This window comes from Nerophis ophidion, linkage group LG07, assembly GCF_033978795.1.
Source record: "Nerophis ophidion isolate RoL-2023_Sa linkage group LG07, RoL_Noph_v1.0, whole genome shotgun sequence".
NCBI classification, from domain to species: Eukaryota; Metazoa; Chordata; class Actinopteri; order Syngnathiformes; family Syngnathidae; genus Nerophis; species Nerophis ophidion.
The window spans coordinates 34,728,928-34,749,179 of record NC_084617.1 but is presented as its reverse complement, the minus strand read 5'-3'; the positions used below and the strand labels follow the sequence as shown (position 1 = coordinate 34,749,179).

Here is a 20,252-nt window from a genome sequence, read left to right as displayed (position 1 = left end):
TTGCGTTGTTGAAGGCAGATGCAATACACCGCTTCCCACCTACATCTTTCTACTTTGACGTTTCCACTATTAATTGAACAAATTGCAAAAGATTCAGCAACACAGAGATGTCTAGAATACTGTGTAATTATGTGATGAAAGCAGACGACTTAAAGCTGGGATCGGTGCTGAATCAAAATGTCTGCTACAATCCGTGACATCACGCGCACGCGTCATCATAAGAGTCATCATACCGCGACGTTTTCAACAGGATACTTTGCGCGAAATTTAAAATTGCTATTGAGTAAACTAACCCAGTTGTATTGGCATGTGTTGCAATGTTAATATTTCATCATTGATATATAAACTATCAGACTGCGTGGTGGGTAGTAGTTGGTTTCAGTAGGTCTTTAACCTCACCACCAGGGGGGTTCCTTGTTGCACTAATTAGATCAGGGCTGTCAAACTTAGTCATGGCTGCCCTCAGAGGAATATTCATGTATTTATTAGATATGCGTTTCATTATTCATGTACACTGTTAAACAACACTTTAGGTTTTATCGGTAAAAACTGGCTCCTTTGCCAGAACAGTTTCCAGGATTTTAATGTCTATATTACTGTGTTTTTTTGTTTTTTTTTGAGGTTTTGGTTTGAATTACACTAAGGTGTTGGGCTTTCCTCAAAAGAAGAAAGATGTTTGAAAGAACTGGACTCTGAGGGGGCAAGTCTTCAGACTAGATCTGACCAATGTAAGTCTAAGACTAAATCTGACCAATGTAAATCCAAGACTAGATGTGACCAATTTAAGTATAAAACTAGGTGTGACAAATTTAAGTCTATGGCAAGATCTGACCACTCAAGTATTATGACTAGATCTGCCCAATCTAAGTCTAAAACTAAATCTGCCCAATCCAAGTTTAAAACTAGATCTGACAAATGTAAATTTAAGACTAGATGTGACCAATCTAAGTATTATGACAAATTCTGACCAATGTAAGTAAATGGCTAAAACTGACCAATGCAAGTCTATGGCTAAATCTGACGAATCTAAGTATTATGATTAGATCTGACCAATCTTAGTCTATGACTAGATCTGACCTATCTAATGATATGAGTAGATCTGACCAATCTAAGTATAAGACTAAATCTGACCAATCCAAGTCTATCACTAGATTTGTTCAATCTAAGTCTATGACTAGATCTGACCAATGTAAGTATAAGACTAGATCTGACCAATCTTAGTCCATGACTAGATTTGTCCTATCTAAGTCTATGACTAGATCTGACCAATGTAAGTCTAAGACTAGATCTTACCAATCTTAGTATAAGACTAGATCTGACCAATCTTAGTCTATGACTAAATCTGTCCAATCTAAGTCTAAGACTAGATCTGAGCAATCTAAGTCTATGACTAGATTTGACCAATGTCAGTCTATGATTAGATGTGACCAATCCAAGTATTACGACTAGATCAGACCAATCTAAGTCTAAGACTAGATCAGACCAATGTAATTTTAAAACTAGATTAGACCAATGTAAGTTTAAGACTATACCTGGTCTATGTATGATTTTAACTAGATCGTACCAATCTTAGTATAAGACTAGATCTGACCAATCTAAGTCTTTGACTAGATCTGACCAATTTAAGTCTATGACTAGATGTTACCAATCTAAGTATTATGACTAGATCTGTCCAATCTAAGTATTATAACTAGAACTGTCCAGTCTAAGACTAGATCTGACCAATCTAAGTCTATGACTAGATTTGTTCAATAGAATACTATGATTAGATTGGAAAAACCGTAGCGCTTTTTTCCGTTAAAAACTGGCAGATAATTTTCCAGAAGTTTATCGTAAAAATACGGTGAATTTACAGCATATTACTGTAAATTGAAAAATGATTCTCAAGGTACAATTCTGGCAACTGAGCCGCTAGTTGTTTTTTTTTTAATCATAAACTCTTCAGTTGTTTTTAAAGCATATTCCTGTAAATGTAAAAACGGTACACCAGTAAAGTACATTTTCTGGTGACTGTGCTGCCATTTACTTTACCATCACATCTAAGGTTGATGTTTTACAGCAGGGGTGTCAAACGTACGGCCCGTGGGTTGGATCAGGCCCGCAAACAGGTTTTATCTGGCCCGCGGGATGAGTTTGCTTAATATAAAAATTAACCTGACATTTTTGAATGAATGAAACAGCTGTTGTAAAAGTGTCCACTGGATGTTGCAATAGCAATTCTTTGTATCTCTGTAGATGATCCTACATATGTACACAATAAACCACATGATGTTAGTACATCAGTCGAGGAAAATGATCAAACTACATACATGGCATACTGTAATTTGATTTTGATAAAAATGTTTTTATCTTGATACATTGAAAATGAACACCAATGACTTGACTGATGAACACAAACATATAATTTATTCAAAAAATATAAATAACGACAAAATCAATCAATGTTTATGTATATAGCCCTAAATCACAAGTGTCTCAAAGTGCTGCACAAGCCACAACGACATCCTCTGTTCAGAGTCCACATAAGGGCAAGGAAAAACTCACAACCCAGTGGGATGCCAATGTGAATGACTATGAGAAACCTTGGAGAGGACCGCAGATGTTGGTGACCTCCCCCAATCTAGGGGAGACCGGAGGCAATGGACATCAAGTGGGTCTAACATAATATTATAAAAGTCCAGTCCATAGTGGATCTAACATAATATTGTAAGAGTCCAGTCCATAGTGGATCTAACATAATAGTGTGAGAGTCCAGTCCATAGTGGATCTAACATAATAGTGAGAGTCCAGTCCATACCGATCCGTTGTGATGAAGAAGGAGCTGAGCCGGAAGGCAAAGCTCTCAATTTACCGGTCAATCTACGTTCCCATCCTCACCTATGGTCATGAGCTTTGGGTCATGACCGAAAGGATAAGATCACGGGTACAAGCGGCCGAAATGAGTTTCCTCCGCCGTGTGGCGGGGCTCTCCCTTAGAGATAGGGTGAGAAGCTCTGCCATCCGGGAGGAACTCAAAGTAAATCCGCTGCTCTTTCACATCGAGAGGAGCCAGATGAGGTGGTTTGGGCATCTGGTCAGGATGCCACCCGAACGCCTCCCTAGGGAGGTGTTTAGGGCACGTCCAACCGGTAGGAGGCCACGGGGAAGACCCAGGACACGTTGGGAAGACTATGTCTCCCGGCTGGCCTGGGAACGCCTCGGGATCCCCCGGGAAGAGCTAGACGAAGTGGCTGGGGAGAGGGAAGTCTGGGTTTCCCTGCTTAGGCGGTTGCCCCCGCGACCCGACCTCGGATAAGCGGAAGATGATGGATGGATGGATGGACAGTCCATAGTGGGGCCAGCAGGAGATCATACCAAGTGGAGACGGGTCAGCAGCGCAGAGACGTCCCCAAACGATGCACAGGCGAGCGGTCCACCCCGGGTCCCGACTCTGGACAGCCAGCACTTCAAGTGGTCTAAAAAGGGGGTCTAATAGGTTAATGAAGTTACTTATACTATTAACCGCAACAGGTAATTGTAAAAAAGACAACAACAACCAACATTATGATTTGTGCAATTGTGCTTGTTCTATTTTTAAACAAAAAAAACAATCTAAAGTTGTCTTTATTTTTAAAGTTATCATGCTGTGATTTTACCAGTCCGGCCCACTTGGGAGTGGATTTTTCTCCATGTGGCCCCCGATCTAAAATGAGTTTGACACCCCTGTTTTACAGTGTATTACTGTAAATGGAAAAACCATACCACATTTTAGGTTTTTGTACGGTAAAGTTCTGAACTTGCAGTTTTTTTTTACTGCAAAATCTACAATTGTTGTTATTACGGTGTATTACTGTAAATAGGACAAAGTCATGCACAGCTGGGATCTGCGCATTTTAGTTTTTTTTTCACGGTAGAATTCTGGCGATTAAGCTGCCGTTTTCTTGCCATAAAATCTCTGTTTTTTATTTCACGGGGTTTTACTGTAAATGGAAAAACAGTGTCTGTTGTTTTTTTTATTAACTGCAAAATTATTGCTTTCACAATGTACAATTTCATGGATATCTTTAAAAAGTCATAAGACATGTAAGTATTTAATATTAGGTTATCAAAAGCATGTTTGGAATAAATGGTTATATAATATTTGTTGCAAAGTTAGATCATATTGAAGTTTAAAAGGTATGCAATTTCATGCATTTTTTTCTGTTAAATTATAAAGCATGTCCACATTTAGTAAGACAAGATCAAGTACTTTATTGATGTGTATTATTTTTGTGGGACATACAAAATTATGTGGCGGCCCAGATCTGGTCTCCGGGCCTAGAGTTGGAGACTTGTGACTTAGGAGCTTTTTGAGGACAGCCTTCAAGGTGAAGGATTGGGGAGATATTTTCTTTCCTGCTGCCAAGTGAAAGTGGGGGTTAAGATCACAAGGAGGGCTCACAGATAGAAATCTAGTCCTGGCATTAACGTCAGGTCTTTGCATTCTTCATGTTCCAGCTAAGCAAGGCAGGTTTTTATTCTCTCTGGCATCATCACGTACATAATGTATCACTTCTTGGTTATTTATAGAGGCACAGGTTTATTTTCAGAGGACGTTTCTTTCATTGTCATCTGGGGCCTCACGTACTATGGGTTTGGTGGATTTCTTACCAAAAATATACATGCGTTCAAATCCAGAAACCGTCGTCGGCGAGAGAAAATTCTGATGTCTGTCTTTGGCTATGTTCCCTCTGCAAGGTCGGAGGTCAAATTCAGATGTTTTTGTCAAATCTGATCCTTTTAGCACTTGTTCACATTACAAAAAAAAAACTATTTCCACTGTGAATGCAGTGTGACCCGCATGCAGACATGACACTGCAGTATTTATGCAAGGAAACATGGCTTCCACTCCCGTTGCTCCAAGTACATTTGTAGCAATTTCAAAGACTTTGTGCAATCAGTCAACAAGGAAGAGGATAAGTATTTTGGCTCTGGCAGCTTTACAGAATATTTTGCTTGAGGAGTGTGTCTGTGGACAAGTAGTCATAGACGGGAGTGGTGGAGCTTTCACTTGAGTTCCTAAAACATTTTATTTTCACCTGATTTCTGCTCAACTATTCATTTTGTAACGCTCTATTTTGGAAAATAATTATGATTAGGAATGGGAGTCGCTACAATGATAGGTAAAACTTTAGAAGAGGTGTGTGACTGCGATAACCTCCAATATAAATATGATTTGTGTAAATGACAACAAAATGTGTTCAGACAGTACCCTGCTTACAGCCAGATTAAAGTTTAATGTGAAAATGATGTACCGTTTGGTTTGCAATCTTTTTGTTACGGTTGGAGGAGGGAGTTGTGATGACACAGTTCCACAAGGGGGCAATATTGCTCTATGTATTTATTATATGTATATAAACGATATAATATAATAAATAATGAAAAATATAATCAATAAACTATAAAATGGTGTGTGACAAAATCCAAGAGTGTGTGCGTGAGGCTATGTGTGGGATTAGCTGTAGTGTGTGTTACGTAGTGTTGGATTGAGAGGAGGGACAAGACATGAAGGCAGTCTGTGGGGGCAGGCAGATGGTCAGTGCGAATAGCGAGGTATAGGAGCTTCGTGTACAAGCGGGGGTCTAGGATCGAAGAGGCAGTCCGGGAAGCAAAGAAGGCTACGACTGACGAGACACACAGCTCAGCGACGTGGGGATGAAGGCAGGCCCTTGGGGAGGACGACATTGAAGAACAATGAAAACACGGAGGGAAAATGCAGAGCGAGAGAGATAGGGCATAAAGCTGGGTAGTCGGCTTACGGTACAGAAGACTTAGTTCCAGCGAGGATCCTTGGGTCCACTGGTCTTTATACAGCTTTCCCTCATCAGTCCCAGGCGTGCAGATTGCTGATCACCCACAGCCTCGCCGGCATGTGGGCGTGACGCGGCCAGCGCGAGCTTGGGCGTGTCTCGGCGCGCTTCCGACGTAGGTGCTGGCAGACCCAGCTACCAGAGAAAAGTGGGTTCGAGCCTGCGCCGTGACACTTTTACATGCCAGCAATATTAAAAAGGATACGAAAGACTCAATATATTGTTACAACACAGGAGTTTTTTTAAATTTTTATTTTTGAATATTTATTTATTCATTTGATAGGGAAATCGTAATACTGGTACTGTGAAACAACCCCCCCACCCCAAAAAGGCAACAAACAAACAAAAAAACCTAAGGAGCACATAAAGTCTGTTCATTTTCTCAAAAATCGACAGCACGCCTTATAACCCGGTGCGCCTAATGTAAGGAATAATTTTTTGGGTTGTTCTTACCGACCTTGAGGCTATTTTATTTGGTTCATGGTGTAATAAGTGTGACCAGTAGATGGCAATCACATGTCAGAGAAACACCAAAACTTTAAATGTGACATTGAGAATATAGAAATTTACTCAAAGCGTTCAAAAATCTTTCAAAATGTTTTAGTACGACTTCAGTAAGCTATGAAGCTACACCGCTTGATGGATTGTTGGCGCATTAAACATACGAGTATTATTATGGTGTGTGTATTAGGACCGTAAAATTGCACCTATTAGCAGACATAGTATCTGGCGGATTTTTTTCACAATATTATGCCATAGAAATTTTCTTACCTTCTGGTACCTGCTGATGTGTATTTGGGATCTGCATTAGTCCTGATAATTTGCACGCTTCCGCCTTTGTAGTCTGTGTTGTGCTTCTTCTTGTTCTCTATCTTCTTGTTATGGGACATTCATCCTCCGTTGTCGCCATTTCTACCATAAAGTAGCGTGAAGTTCTTACTTATATCTGTCAGTAAACTCGCCATGAAAGCACTAAAACATACCGGTGTAGTGAGTTTACAATATTCACCCAAGGAACTTTAGTTATTAGAGAGTTCCGCTCGGACGGTTTTTCACGGAACACATTTCGGACGTTGTTGTTGCACCAGTGAGCCACGGCTGAGGAGATGCTGCTCCATTATTGATTGAAGTAAAGCCTGAATGTCATGAAAACAGTTAGCTCCATCTTTTGACACTTCTTCCACTCCCGTCCTTGCACACTACACCGCGATAACAAAGAGAAGACGCTGTTGAAGGTGAGCCACGTAAATAAGACTGCCAACAAAACGGCGCATCCTGAAGAGACTGTCAAAAAGTGACTTGAAGATGATTTGTAAAACATCATCTATGCAACATTTTGACCATCGGGGTCGGGGTGGCCACATCAGCACATAGCGAGCATGGGCTGCTATAAAACAACACAGGTGTGTCTGCGACCCCTGAGGTGTTTTGTTTCAAGTGGTGGGCTGAGGTGTTTCAGCCTGGGACTCATTTGCTGTTCCACACGGTGTCTACCCACAGGATGTGGGGACAGTCTGCAGGATAGCAGCGGGAACTTCTCCTCGCCAGGTTTCCCTAATGGATACTCGGCCTACATGCACTGCATCTGGAGAATATCCGTCACACCGGGAGAAAAGGTGAGCACATGGAAAATGGCAAGTAAGTCTTTAACATCTGCGCTGTTTTGGTGTCAATAATCACCTGCTTTTTGCCTCTTTGAAGATCATTCTGAACTTCACCTCCATGGATCTGTACAGGAGTCACCTGTGTTGGTATGACCATGTGGAGATCAGGGATGGATACTGGAGGAAGGCACCGCTCAAAGGTTTGGAAGAAACACAATTGTTCATTTCTTTGATACTATTTTTAGAGGTTTGGCCTCGGGTTGTACGCTATACCGGTACTAGTATAGTATTGAGGTACTAATGAATCAAAAACGGTACTATACCCTGTTTGAAAAGTACCATTTCTCGGGCATGACAGCGTGTCGTCACGTCATCACATTGCTGGTTTTAAGAGCAAAGGAGCATGTTCGGCAGCGCGCACACGGAGTACTTACAAGCAGACAGTGTGTAGACAGAAAAGGGAGATTGGACGCATTTTGGTGTAAAAAGATAAAGGTGAAGTTTTAACACTGAAACACCCTCAGGAGGAGGTGCTTTAAGACATGGCTAGCTGGCTAGAGGCTAACATCCATCCACAGTGTTTTAGCTACTTCTAAATCACTAATTTTGGCCTCCATGGTGACAAATGAATCACTAATCTTGGCCTCCATGGTGACAAATGAAGTATGTTTCTTACAAGTGTCATTATCACTGCAGGACAAGGAACAAGCTTCACTACACACCCTAGGAGGATACAATAGCTAACCGCTAACAGAGCGAGCTAGCACACCTGAATGTAAACAAATGCCATGGGGGGATTTACACCTGACATCCACTGTAATGATACCAAGTACAAGAGCTACTATGACTACATCGATATTTTTTCTCTTCACAAAATCTTTTTTCCTTTTTTTATAATTCATTTTATGTTTATAAAGTCAGTAAATACGTCCCCTGGACACACGAGGACTTGAGTTTGAGTTTGAGTTTATTTGGAACATGCAAGCATACAACATGATACATCTCAATTTCCAGTTTCTCTTTTCAACATGTTCGAAAAGGAGTAGGAAGAAGCAGAGCTTATTTAATCCTACCCCTTTTCTTTTACATAACAGTTGCTAAAACATTTGTTTACTTCCTTTTCACAATTTATTCACAATATACTCCATAAGTAATCACAATAAAAATAAATAAATGATAATTGGTGAAGTAAGTTATATTTCATATAATGAGATAAGTAAGATTATTTTGAGAATGAATGGATGGATGAAATAAATTCAGAATGTTTATCATGGTTCTTCTTCTTTGTACTTTGTAAACACTTTAAGTTTGAAGAGTTTCTTGAAGTGGATCATATTAGTACATTGTTTGATTACTTTGCTTAATCCATTCCATAGATATACTGAAGGTTTTAAGTGTTGTACGTGTGTACAAATGTTTTAAATTACATTTTTCTCTAAGATTATATTTATCTTCTTTTGTTGAGAAGAATTGTTGTATATTCTTGGGTGGCAGGTTATAGTTTGCTTTTTGTATAAATAACTTTGAATATGACCAATGTATGATCCTGTAATTACTTGGTATCGCATCGATACCCAAATGTGTGGTATCATCCAAAATTAATGTGAAGTATCAAACAAGAGAAGAATAAGTGATTTGTATATTTTAACAGAAGTGTAGATAGAACATGTTTAAACAGAAAATAAGCAGATACTTAACAGTAAATGAACAGGTGGATTAATAATCCATTTTTACAGTTTGTCCCTTATAATGTAGACAAAATAATAGGTAGATAAATGACACAATATGTTACTGCATATGTCAGCAGACTAATTAGGAGTCTTTGTTTACTTACTACTAAAAGACAAGTTGTCTAGTATGTTCACTATTTTATTTAAGGACTAAATTACAATAATAGACATATATTTCATGTACCCTAACATTTTTTGTTACAATAAGGATAATAATGAAGTTTTTTGTGGTCCCCTTTTAATTTAGAAAAGTATCAAAGTATCGAAATACATTTTGGTACTGCTACCGGTACTAAAATATTGGTATTGGGACTACCCTAGTTGACCCCAAAATAGTCTTAGTGCCAGGATTTAGACAGTTTAAAATATTTTTTTTTCTTAAACCTTACGTAAAAGGCATTATTTTACTTCGCTGTACCTTTAATGCTAATGACCTGTATTCATCCATGCCTATCTTTATTAGAGTGTGTGTTTGCAGAAACCCTCATTCTGAACGTTATCACCTTTATACATAATACATATACTGTATTTTTGGGACTGTAGAGCTCACTGGTATATAAGCCACACCCACTAAATTTTAGAAGAAAATACTTTTTCCATATATTAACCACACTGGACTATAAGTCACAGATATATACGTTGTAAAATTAGTTATTCACACAAAAAATATTATGTAAATGCTTATTTGCATACCTTAACTGTTTCCAAACAGTGTCCGTAACGTGGCAGTAAAACGGCCAATCAAACAAAACAGAAGTCATGGTCATGGACCCACTTGCTGGGCAAGCGGGCTCTCCAATCAGCTAAACAGACTCAATAACTCCACGGTGACGTTTTGGTGAATTTACTGAGGAATTTGTGAAAATGAAACAATACAAAAAAAATGCTATTTTATATTAATAATACTAAAACAGACACTCGTAAAAGTGTTAGCATATTAGCTACTGCTAATGACCCTAACTTGATTACATTATGATAGCACGCAGAAATCTGCATGAAAACACTCCACCAGACCCCACACATGGGACGGTTTACTAAGTAAGAATTGTTTTGGTTATACTATAAAATTTACAAATGTTGCTTGGAGTAATGAATTAAGAATACTTTTGAGCAAAAATGCTATGGATGGTTTTACTTTTGGTTTTAGGCATCAAAACATTTCATCAACTACAGTGAGTGACCTCGTCCAAAAGATGGCGCCATAGCAAAAACATAACACCATTCCAATGTCTGCTTGGGTTTAATGAAAACTATTGAACACAAAACATTATGGCCATTGCAAAGAAAAATCCATAAATTAGTGTCACGGCTTTTACAACAACAGGTTACAAAGTGTCAGAAAAAAAGTAGTTTTGTGAGTTACACTGCTAACATTACAGTAACATCTGAACAGCAAGATCATGCTAGGTTAGCCTGTTAGCTCAAGTAATTAAAAAACAAGTATCACTTCTGTAATGGTTGGTTGGCAGCGCTTCGGGCTTAATTTTATGATGTGTATTGTAATCTTAAAGATGTACACTGGGTCTTGGTGGAAGTGGGAGGCCGTAACCAAGCGAAGGAAAGGTCAGCAATAATAGTAGAACACCTTTCACATTTGAATTAATACCCGCTGGTGTTGTCCCGATACCATTATTTTGGTACCGGTAACAAAATTTACCTTTCACAAACTTTTCTAAATAAAGGGGACCACAAACATGTCATTATTGTTTATGCAAACAACAATTCTTAGGGTACATTAATTATTTATTATTGCAATTTAGTCCTTGAATAAAATAGTGAACATACTAGACAACTTGTCTTTTAGAAGTAAATAAACAAACAAAGACTCTTTATTAGTCTGCTGATGTATGCAGTAACATGTCGTGTCACTTATCTACCTATTTATTATTTTGTCTACATTATGAGGGACAAACTGTAAAAATGGATAATTAATCTACTTGTTCATTTACTGTTAATATCTGCTTATTTTCTGTTTAAACATGTTCTATCTACGCTTCTGTTAAAATATAATAATCACTTATTCCTCTGTTCTTTGATACTTTACATTAGTTTTGGATGTTACCACACATTTAGGTATCGATCCGATACCAAGTAGTTACAGGATCATACATTGATCATATTCAAAGTCCTCATGTGTCCAGGGACGTATTTCTTGACTTTATAAACATAATATGATTTTTTTTAAAGGAAAAAAGATTTTGTGAGAATAAAAAATATCGATGTAGATTAGACTAGATACGCTGTTGTACTTGGTATCATTACAGTGGAAGTCAAGTGTAGATCCACCCATGGCATTTACATTGTGACGCCTGTGAACTTTTGTATCCTCCCAGGGCAGTGGTTCTCAAATTGGGGTACGCGTACCCCTGGAGGTATTGAATGTATGCCAAGGGGTATGTGAGATTTTTTTAAAATAGCAACAATTCAAAAATCCTTTATAAATATATTTATTGATTAATACTTCAACAAAATATGAATATAAGTTCTTAAACTGTGAAAAGAAATGCAAAAATGCAATATTCAGTGTTGACAGCTAGATTTTTTGTGGACATGTTCCATAATTATTGATGTTAAAGATTTCTTTTTTTAGAAGAAATGTTTAGAATAAAGTTCATGAATCCAAGTGGATCTCTATTACAATCCCCAAAGAGGGCACTTTAAATTGATGATTACTTCTATGTGTAGAAATCTTTATTTATAATTGAATCACTTGTTGATTTTTCAACAAGTTTTTAGTTATATTTACATCTTTTTTTCCAAATAGTTCAAGAAAGACCACTACAAATGAGTAATATTTTGCACTGTTATACAATTTAATAAATCAGAAACTGATGACATAGTGCTGTATTTTACTTCTTTATCTTTTTTTTCAACCAAAAATGCTTTGTTCTGATTAGGGGGTACTTGAATTGAAAAATTTTTCACAGGGGGTACATCACTGAAAAAAGGTTGAGAACCACTGTCCTAGGGTGTGTAGTAAGGCATGTTTAGCTATTCTTCGTCCTGCAGTGATAATGGTACTTGTAAGAAACATACAATATTTGTCACCATGGAGGCCAGGATTAGTGATTTAGAAGTAGCTAAAACACTGTGGATGGATGTTAGCTGCTAGCTAGCTAGCTAACCATGTCTTAAAGCACCTCTTCCTGGGGGTTTTCCAGTGTTATAACTTCACCTTTATCTTGACTTTTTACACCAAAATACGTCCATTCTCCCTTTTCTGTTTACAAACTGTGTCTGCTTGTAAGTACTCTGTGTGCGCGCTGCCGAACATGCTCCTCTGCTGGTAAAACCAGCAATGTCAAGACGTGACGACAACGCGCCGTCATGCCCGTTAAAAAAAAAGGGTGGGTGGACCAGTACTTTTTAGAGGAGGTATAGTACCAAATATGATTCATTAGTATCATGGTACTAAACTAGTACTGGTATACCGTACAACCCTATACTGTACATTCACAATATTCCCCCAGTGCGATACAGTAGTTATCAACATCTACTTTGAATATTTCTACTGATAATGCTATTTGTCAAAGTGAATCCCTCCTCAAACTGTATAAAACCTGTGTGTGTTTGTGTGTGTGTGATTGATTGTTACTGAAGTCTTCTGACATGTGTGACTTAGGCCGGTTTTGCGGAGACAAACTTCCTGAGCCTATCATCTCCACCGACAGCCGGCTGTGGATTGAGTTCCGCAGCAGCAGCAACTGGGTTGGAAAAGGTTTCTCTGCCGTTTACGAAGGTGAGTGAGACTTGTTTGGCATTCCATCATCGGGGGTATCTATTCTCGATTGGAACGATTCTCGATTCAAAATCAATATTTCTTTTCAATAACTTGAGTGGCAGTTCAATGATGAACTACATTCCTCCATGAAATAGATAACAGCTCTGATCAATTTCGATATTACCTCAAAGAAAACAGTTTTTTGTTTAATAAATTTCTACCCAAACATTGAATAAAGGGGCTGGAATGGACAGATTTAAAAATACTTCCCTATGGAGTGCTTACTAGCCATATGGCTGAAAACCGTATCACAATACAACTGTTTTATATCAGTTGATATCAATAATTGTTGATATTTTTTATGACCTATGGAAAATAAAGACTAGGAGGAAAATGTAATAAATATGAATAATTGTATTCCAAATATAATATAACTCTGACTATAATCCCTCAGCTGTCAAGGCAGAAATGAAATGTCAACTCAAACATGGAAAACACTCAAACAATCTCAACAATATAGTGAAATCACATTGAAGACTTAACAATAACTTCTTAAAATGAAGGTGCAAAAATAAGGAATATGTCAGAAATGCTTCATAGAGTGAAAGAAAATAGTGCAAATGTTAACATACAGAAACTTGAGAAGAACTATATACTGCAGGTTTAGTGCCAGGTAGTAACAGCTATGCTCTAAAGGGTAAGCTAAAATTGTGTGGTAGTGCATCATGTACAGACCACAGTGGTCTGACTACGGTCCTTTTGAAATCATCCAAAAATTGGTCCAAGTGACTTTTCCTCTTTTATCTTTTCACTCCATGCAGAGAATCAACCACCAGACAACAAGATGGCGCAGCCAAACCTGCTATTTGATACTGTTACCTGATTGGCTGTTAGCATCTCACTCCCACTGATCAGTGATCACTTCCTGTGTTGCTAGGTTACCAGAGAGTGTGTGTCTTTGTTCCTCCCTGCTTGGCACTCAGCATCAAGGGTTGGAATTGGGGGTAAATCGCCAAAAATGATTCTCGGGCGCTGCCACCGCTGCTACTCACTGCTCCCGTCATTTCCCAGTGGATGTCAGGTGTAGATCCACCCATGGCGTTTGTTTACATTGTGGCGCCGGTGAGCAATCGTATCCTCCTAGGTTGTGTAGTGAAGCATGTTTAGCTATTCCTCGTCCTCCAGTGATATTGTTACTCGTAAAAAAAACATACTTTATTTGTCGCCATGGAGGCCAGTGTTAGTGATTTAGAAGTAGATAAAACACTGCGGATGGATGTTAGCTGCTAGCTAGCTAGCCATGTCTTGAAGCACCTCTTCCTGAGTGTGTTTCAGTGTTATAATTTCACCTTTATCTTTACTTTTTACACCAAAATGCGTCCATTCTCCCTTTCCTGTCCACACACTGTCTCTACTTGTCAGTACTCAGTGTGTGCGCGCTGCCGAACATGCTCCTCTGCTCGTAAAACCAGCAATGTCACGACGTGACGACACGCCGTCATCCCGGGGAACCGGTACTTTTCAAACAGAGTATAGTACAGAATATGATTGATTAGTACCACAATACTATACTAGTACCGGTATACCGTACAACCCTAGTCCGGGGATGTATTGACATGGTTTTATGTCTCAGCACCTCGTCCCAACCTGTAGTCTAGAAGGCCACTCCCACATGTGTCGGACACCTTTATGCTGCATTACTCAGATTGTGGCCTCAGAATCAGCGCCATAGTTTCCAGGCTTTGCACAAGCCTCGATGGAGGCCAAAGTCCTTCCCCTCTCGTAAGAACGTTCATTCTGCCGCCACCGATGTTGTTAACGCCCTGCTTTGCTGTCACCTGCAGCCATCTGCGGCGGGGAGGTGAAGAAGGACAGCGGGCAGATCCAGTCGCCCAACTACCCTGACGACTACCGGCCCAACAAGGGGTGCGTGTGGAAGGTGACGGTGGCTCAGGGCTACCACGTGGGCCTCACCTTCCAGTCCTTTGAAGTAAGACCTCGCCCTGGCCTTCTTTACAGTTTTGGGTCCATAATGAAAACAACGTTGTCGTTCAGATCGAGAGACATGACAGTTGTGCCTACGACTACCTAGAGGTGCGTGATGGCAACTCTGAGAACAGCCCCCTGCTGGGACGCTTCTGTGGCTACGACAAGCCTGACGACATCAAGACCAGCTCCAACCAGCTGTGGATGAAGTTTGTCTCTGACGGCTCTGTCAACAAGGCCGGCTTCGCCGCCAACTTCTTCAAAGGTGCGCAGTCGCGCCGGTGGTTGCCATCATCGAGAAGGTGGCCTCCTGGGAGCGGGGCCCCGGCTGGAAGGGTCCTAACTCCCCTTTGTGTTCCAGAGATGGATGAGTGCTCCAAGCCGGACAACGGTCGCTGTGAGCAACGCTGCGTCAACACGCTGGGCAGTTACAAGTGTGCCTGCGACCCGGGCTACGAGCTGGCTGCTGACAAGCGCAGCTGTGAGGGTATGTTGCATCCGCCATTTTACTCAGGGAAAATACAAACCCCGTTTCCATATGAGTTGGGAAATTGTGTTAGATGTAAATACAAACGGAATACAACGATTTGCAAGTCTTTTTCAACCCATATTCAATTGAATGCACTACAAAGACAAGATATTTGATGTTCAAACTCATAAACGTTATTTTATTTTTTTGCAAATAATAATTAACTTAGAATTTCATGGCTGCAACACGTGCCAAAGTAGTTGGGAAAGGGCATGTTCACCACTGTGTTACATTACATTTTCTTTTAACGACACTTAATAAACGTTTGGGAACTGAGGAAACTAATTGTTGAAGCTTTGAAAGTTGAATTCTTTCCCATTCTAGTTTTATGTAGAGCTTCAGTTGTTCAACAGTTCAGGGTCTCCGCTGTCGTATTTTACGCTTTATAATGCGCCACACATTTTCCATGGGGGACATGTGTGGACTGCAGGCTGGCCAGGAAACTGCCCACACTCTTTTACCACAAAGCCACCCTATTGTAACATGTGGCTTGGCATTGTTTTGCTGAAATAAGCAGGGGCGTCCATGATAACGTTGCTTGGATGGCAGCATATGTTACTCCAAAACCTGTATGTACCTTTCAGCATTAATGGTGCCTTCACAAATGTGTAAATTACCCATACCTTGGGCACTAATGCACCCCCATACCATCACAGATGCTGGCTTTTGAACTTTGCGCCTATAACAGCAATCTGGATGGTTATTTTCCTCTTTGTTCCGGAGGACACCACGTCCACAGTTTCCGAATATATTTAGAAATGTGGACTCGTCAGACCACAGAACACTTTACCACTTTGCATCAGTCCATCTTAGGTAAGCTAGGGCCCAGCAAAGCCGGCGGTGTTCCTTGGTGTTGTTGATAAATGGCTTTCACTTTGCATAGTAGAGTTTTAACTTGCACTTACAGATGTAGCGACCAACTGTAGTTACTGACAGTGGTTTTATAAAATGTTCCTGAGCCCATGTGGTTATATCCTTTACACACTGATGTCGGTTTTTAAAGCAGTACCTCCTGAGGGATCAAAGGTCCGTAATATCATCGCTTACGTGCAGTGATTTCTTCAGATTCTCTGAACCTTTTGATGATTTTACGGACTGTAGATGGTAAAATCCCTAAATTCCTTGCAATAGCTCGTTGAGAAATATTGTTCTAAAACTGTTCAAAAATGTGCTTACAAATTGGTGACCCTCACCCCATCCTTGTTTGTGAATTACTTAGCATTTCATGGAAGCTGCTTTTATACCCAATCATGGCACCCACCTGTTCCCAATTAGCCTGCACACCTGTGGGATGTTCCAAATAAGTGTTTGATGATCATTCCTCAACTTTATCAGTATTTATTGCCACCTTTCCCAACTTCTTTGTCAAGTGTTGCTGGCATCAAATTCTAAAGGTAATGATTATTTGCACACAAAACATGTTTATCAGTTTGAACATCAAATATGTTGTCTTTTTAGGATATTCAACTGAAAATGGGTTGAAAATGATTGGCAAATCATTGTATTCCGTTTATATTTACATCTAACACAATTTCCCAACTCATATGGAAACGGGGTTTGTACTTCAAATCAACTTTTCTTTTCATTTTTTGCATTCATGCATTAAAAACACCACAGAACCCACACGCTCATGCGCGCTCTATTGCAGCGTCCGTGTGGAAACTATCTCTGCATATTTAAAGTTCCACACAGTACAAATGTATCCATTTTTATTAGTTACACCTAATAAAGTTCTTGGGGTGTCAAACGTATTTTCATTGAGGGCCACATCAAAGTCAAAATACAAGAATATAAATATAGAAACATGATATTATTAGACATGTGCGTATACATTTGATAATATGTGTTGTTATGCACTGCAAAAAGATTTTAATATTAATAATAATAATAATAGTAATAATACATTTTATTTGGTATAGCGCTTTTCAGTGTACTCAAATTTTGCAGTATAAAATTAACTGCCCTTTTTGTCAGAACAGTAGTTAGAATTTTTACGGTAAATATTACTGTGTTTTTTATAGCATATTACTGTAAATTAAAAAAAATAAAAAAGGTGCCTTTACTTTATGTTAAAAAAAATGGCAGATCATTGGCCAGAATTGTATTGTAAATATACGCTGTTTTTTACACCATGTTGCTGTAACTTTAAAATAACTTTTTTTACCGTAAAATTCTGGCCCCCAAAAAAAGGACCTTATTTTTACCGTTAAAAACTGGGAGATCATTTGCCACAATCGTATTGTAAATATAAGGTGTTTTTTACTGCATGTTATGGTAAATGAAAAATAGCTTTCTTTACAGTAAAATTATGGCTCCCCCAAAAAACGTTACCTTGTTTTTACGGTAAAAAACTGGCAGACAATTTGCCAGAATTGTATTGTAAATATACACTGTAAATATATAGTGGAAATGGAAAACAGTACCATTTTTATTTATGGTAAAGTTTTAGTTACCAGTTTTTATTACAAAATCTTGATCATTTTTACAGTCTACAATTTCATGGACAACTTGCTCTAAAATTGTAAGTCAAGCAGCATATTACTGTAAATGAAAATAAAACAAATGTTTTTTTCTGTAAAATTCGGGCAAAAAAAAAGGTACCTTTTTTTTACTGTAAAAAAAAAAATCATATAATTTGCCGGAATTGTTCTGTCAATGTACCGTGGTTGTTACAGCATATTACTGTAAATAAATTAAAAAAACATTTTTTACAGTAAAATTCTGGCAAAAAATGTCCTTTTTTTACAGTAAAAACTGCCATATCATTTGCCAGAATTTTATTGTAAATATATGGTGGTTTTTACAGCATATTACTGTACATTAAAAATTTTTTTACAGTAATATTCTGGAGAAAATACACGATTGTTGTTTTACAGTGTATTACTGTAAATGGAAAAAACAGTACAACGTTATAGTTTTTTTTTTAGGAAAAATTCTGGTGTCCTGGCTGCCATTTTTAAAAAAATCTTTAGTTGTTATTTTTAGGGTATATTACTGTAAATGTATTTCTTTTAATGGTAAAGATCTGGCGACTGACCTTGCCGTTTTTTTATGTAAAATCTACAGTTGTTTTTACTGTGTATTACTGTAAATGGAAAAATAGTAGCGCCGTTTTTTTAAACAGTAATATTCTGGCGACTGAGCTGACGTTTTTGTTTTAGTTTTTGTTTTTGCGGTGTATTAGTGGAAATGGAAAACAGTACCAGTTTTATTTACGGTAAAGTTTTAGTTTACAGTTTTTTATCACAAAATCTTGATCATATTCACAGTCTACAATTTCATGGACAACCTGCTCTAAAATCATAAGTCACACAGATATCTAAGTATTTATTTTTATTCCAAAAAACATATTTGGAATATATTGTATTATAATATTTGTTGCAATCTTAGATAATATTAAAGTTTAATATTGCATCCATTTTTTCTGTCAAAAAAGAAAGAGCTTATACATTTACATTTTATTGATTTATATTATTTTCAGGATTTGTGGGCCATATAGAATGACATGGCGGGCCAGATCTGGCCCCCGGGCCTTGAGTTTGAAACCTGTGCATTAAACGACTAATGAAAGCAACAGAATCTAAATATAATCAGGACGTTTAGACATTTCCTGAGTCCAAAGATTACTTTTGCGTCCAAAAGAGAAGAAAACAGTTTGTCCCCCTTACAGTTCAAGCCGCGTTCTTAAAGGTCCCCAAACTTCCCTTTAATACTCAAACAACTAATTTATACTTTATAGTTTTCTCATTGTTACCAGAGTTATATAAGCGGGTTTGACTTTATTCCTGTTGTTGAATTGGGGAGAAAAATGTAGCTGGGACATTGCTCACAAATTGGTGAATTAACAAAACAAAACATAATCACTTTATAATTAAAACAATATGGTACTGTTTTATATTTCTGGCCTAAATGAAGCATTTTAAGCATAATAATGACTAAACGAGGTAAAGTTATCAATACTACCAAACTAATTAGTTCAGTGTAATGGCTACTTATTGTCCCAGCCTTTTTGTTGTCCACCAGATTGGATTAAACCAGTGGGTCTCATATAGTTTCTGTCAAAAAATCTTTGTGTACATGAAACATATGTTTATTATTGTAATTTAGTCCTTAAATAAAATAGTGAACATACTAGACAACTTGTCTTTTAGTAGTAAGTAAACAAACGAAGACTCCTAATTAGTCTGCTGATGTATGCAGTAACATATTGTGTCATTTATCTACCTATTATTCTGTCTACATTATGAGGGACAAACTATAAAAATGGATTATTAATCTACTTGTTCATTTACTGTTAATAGCTGCTTTTTTTCTGTTGTAACATGTTCTACCTACACTTCTGTTAAAATGTAATAATCACTTATTATTCTCTTCTTTGATACTTTACATTAGTTTTGGATGATACCACACATTTAGGTATCGATCCGATACCAAGTAGTTACAGGATCATACATTGGTCATATTCAAAGTTCTCAAGTGTCCAGGGACGTATTTCCTGACTTTATGAACATAATATAAATTTAAAAAAAGGAAAAAAGATTTTGTGACAATAAAAAATAGACTAGATACACTTGTGTACTTGGTATTATTACAGTGGATGTCAGGTGGAGATCCACCCATGGCATTTGTTTACATTCAGGAACGGTAGCTTTTGTTAGCAGTGATGCCGGTGAGCTATTGTATTCTCCTAGGGCAGTGGTTTTCAACCTTTTTTCAGTGATGTACCCCCTGTGAACATTTTTTTAATCCAAGTACCCCCTAATCAGAGCAAAGAATTTTTGGTTGAAAAAAAGAGATTGAGAAGTAAAATACAGCACTATGTCATCAGTTTCTGATTTATTAAATTGTTTAACA

The 20,252-nt window shown here is 38.1% G+C and overlaps 1 protein-coding gene across 1 annotated transcript in view; it reads left to right on the top strand.

Annotated features, from left to right (window-relative positions):
- The window catches only part of bmp1a (bone morphogenetic protein 1a), a 150,099-nt gene that overhangs the window by 101,295 nt on the left and 28,552 nt on the right, over window positions 1–20,252 (top strand). The window contains exons 8-13 of the mRNA XM_061906078.1: window positions 7,329–7,444; window positions 7,530–7,632; window positions 12,785–12,901; window positions 14,728–14,873; window positions 14,939–15,134; window positions 15,231–15,356. Of these exons, the coding sequence (XP_061762062.1) occupies window positions 7,329–7,444; window positions 7,530–7,632; window positions 12,785–12,901; window positions 14,728–14,873; window positions 14,939–15,134; window positions 15,231–15,356 (804 nt within the window). The remainder of the gene's footprint in view (window positions 1–7,328; window positions 7,445–7,529; window positions 7,633–12,784; window positions 12,902–14,727; window positions 14,874–14,938; window positions 15,135–15,230; window positions 15,357–20,252) is intronic.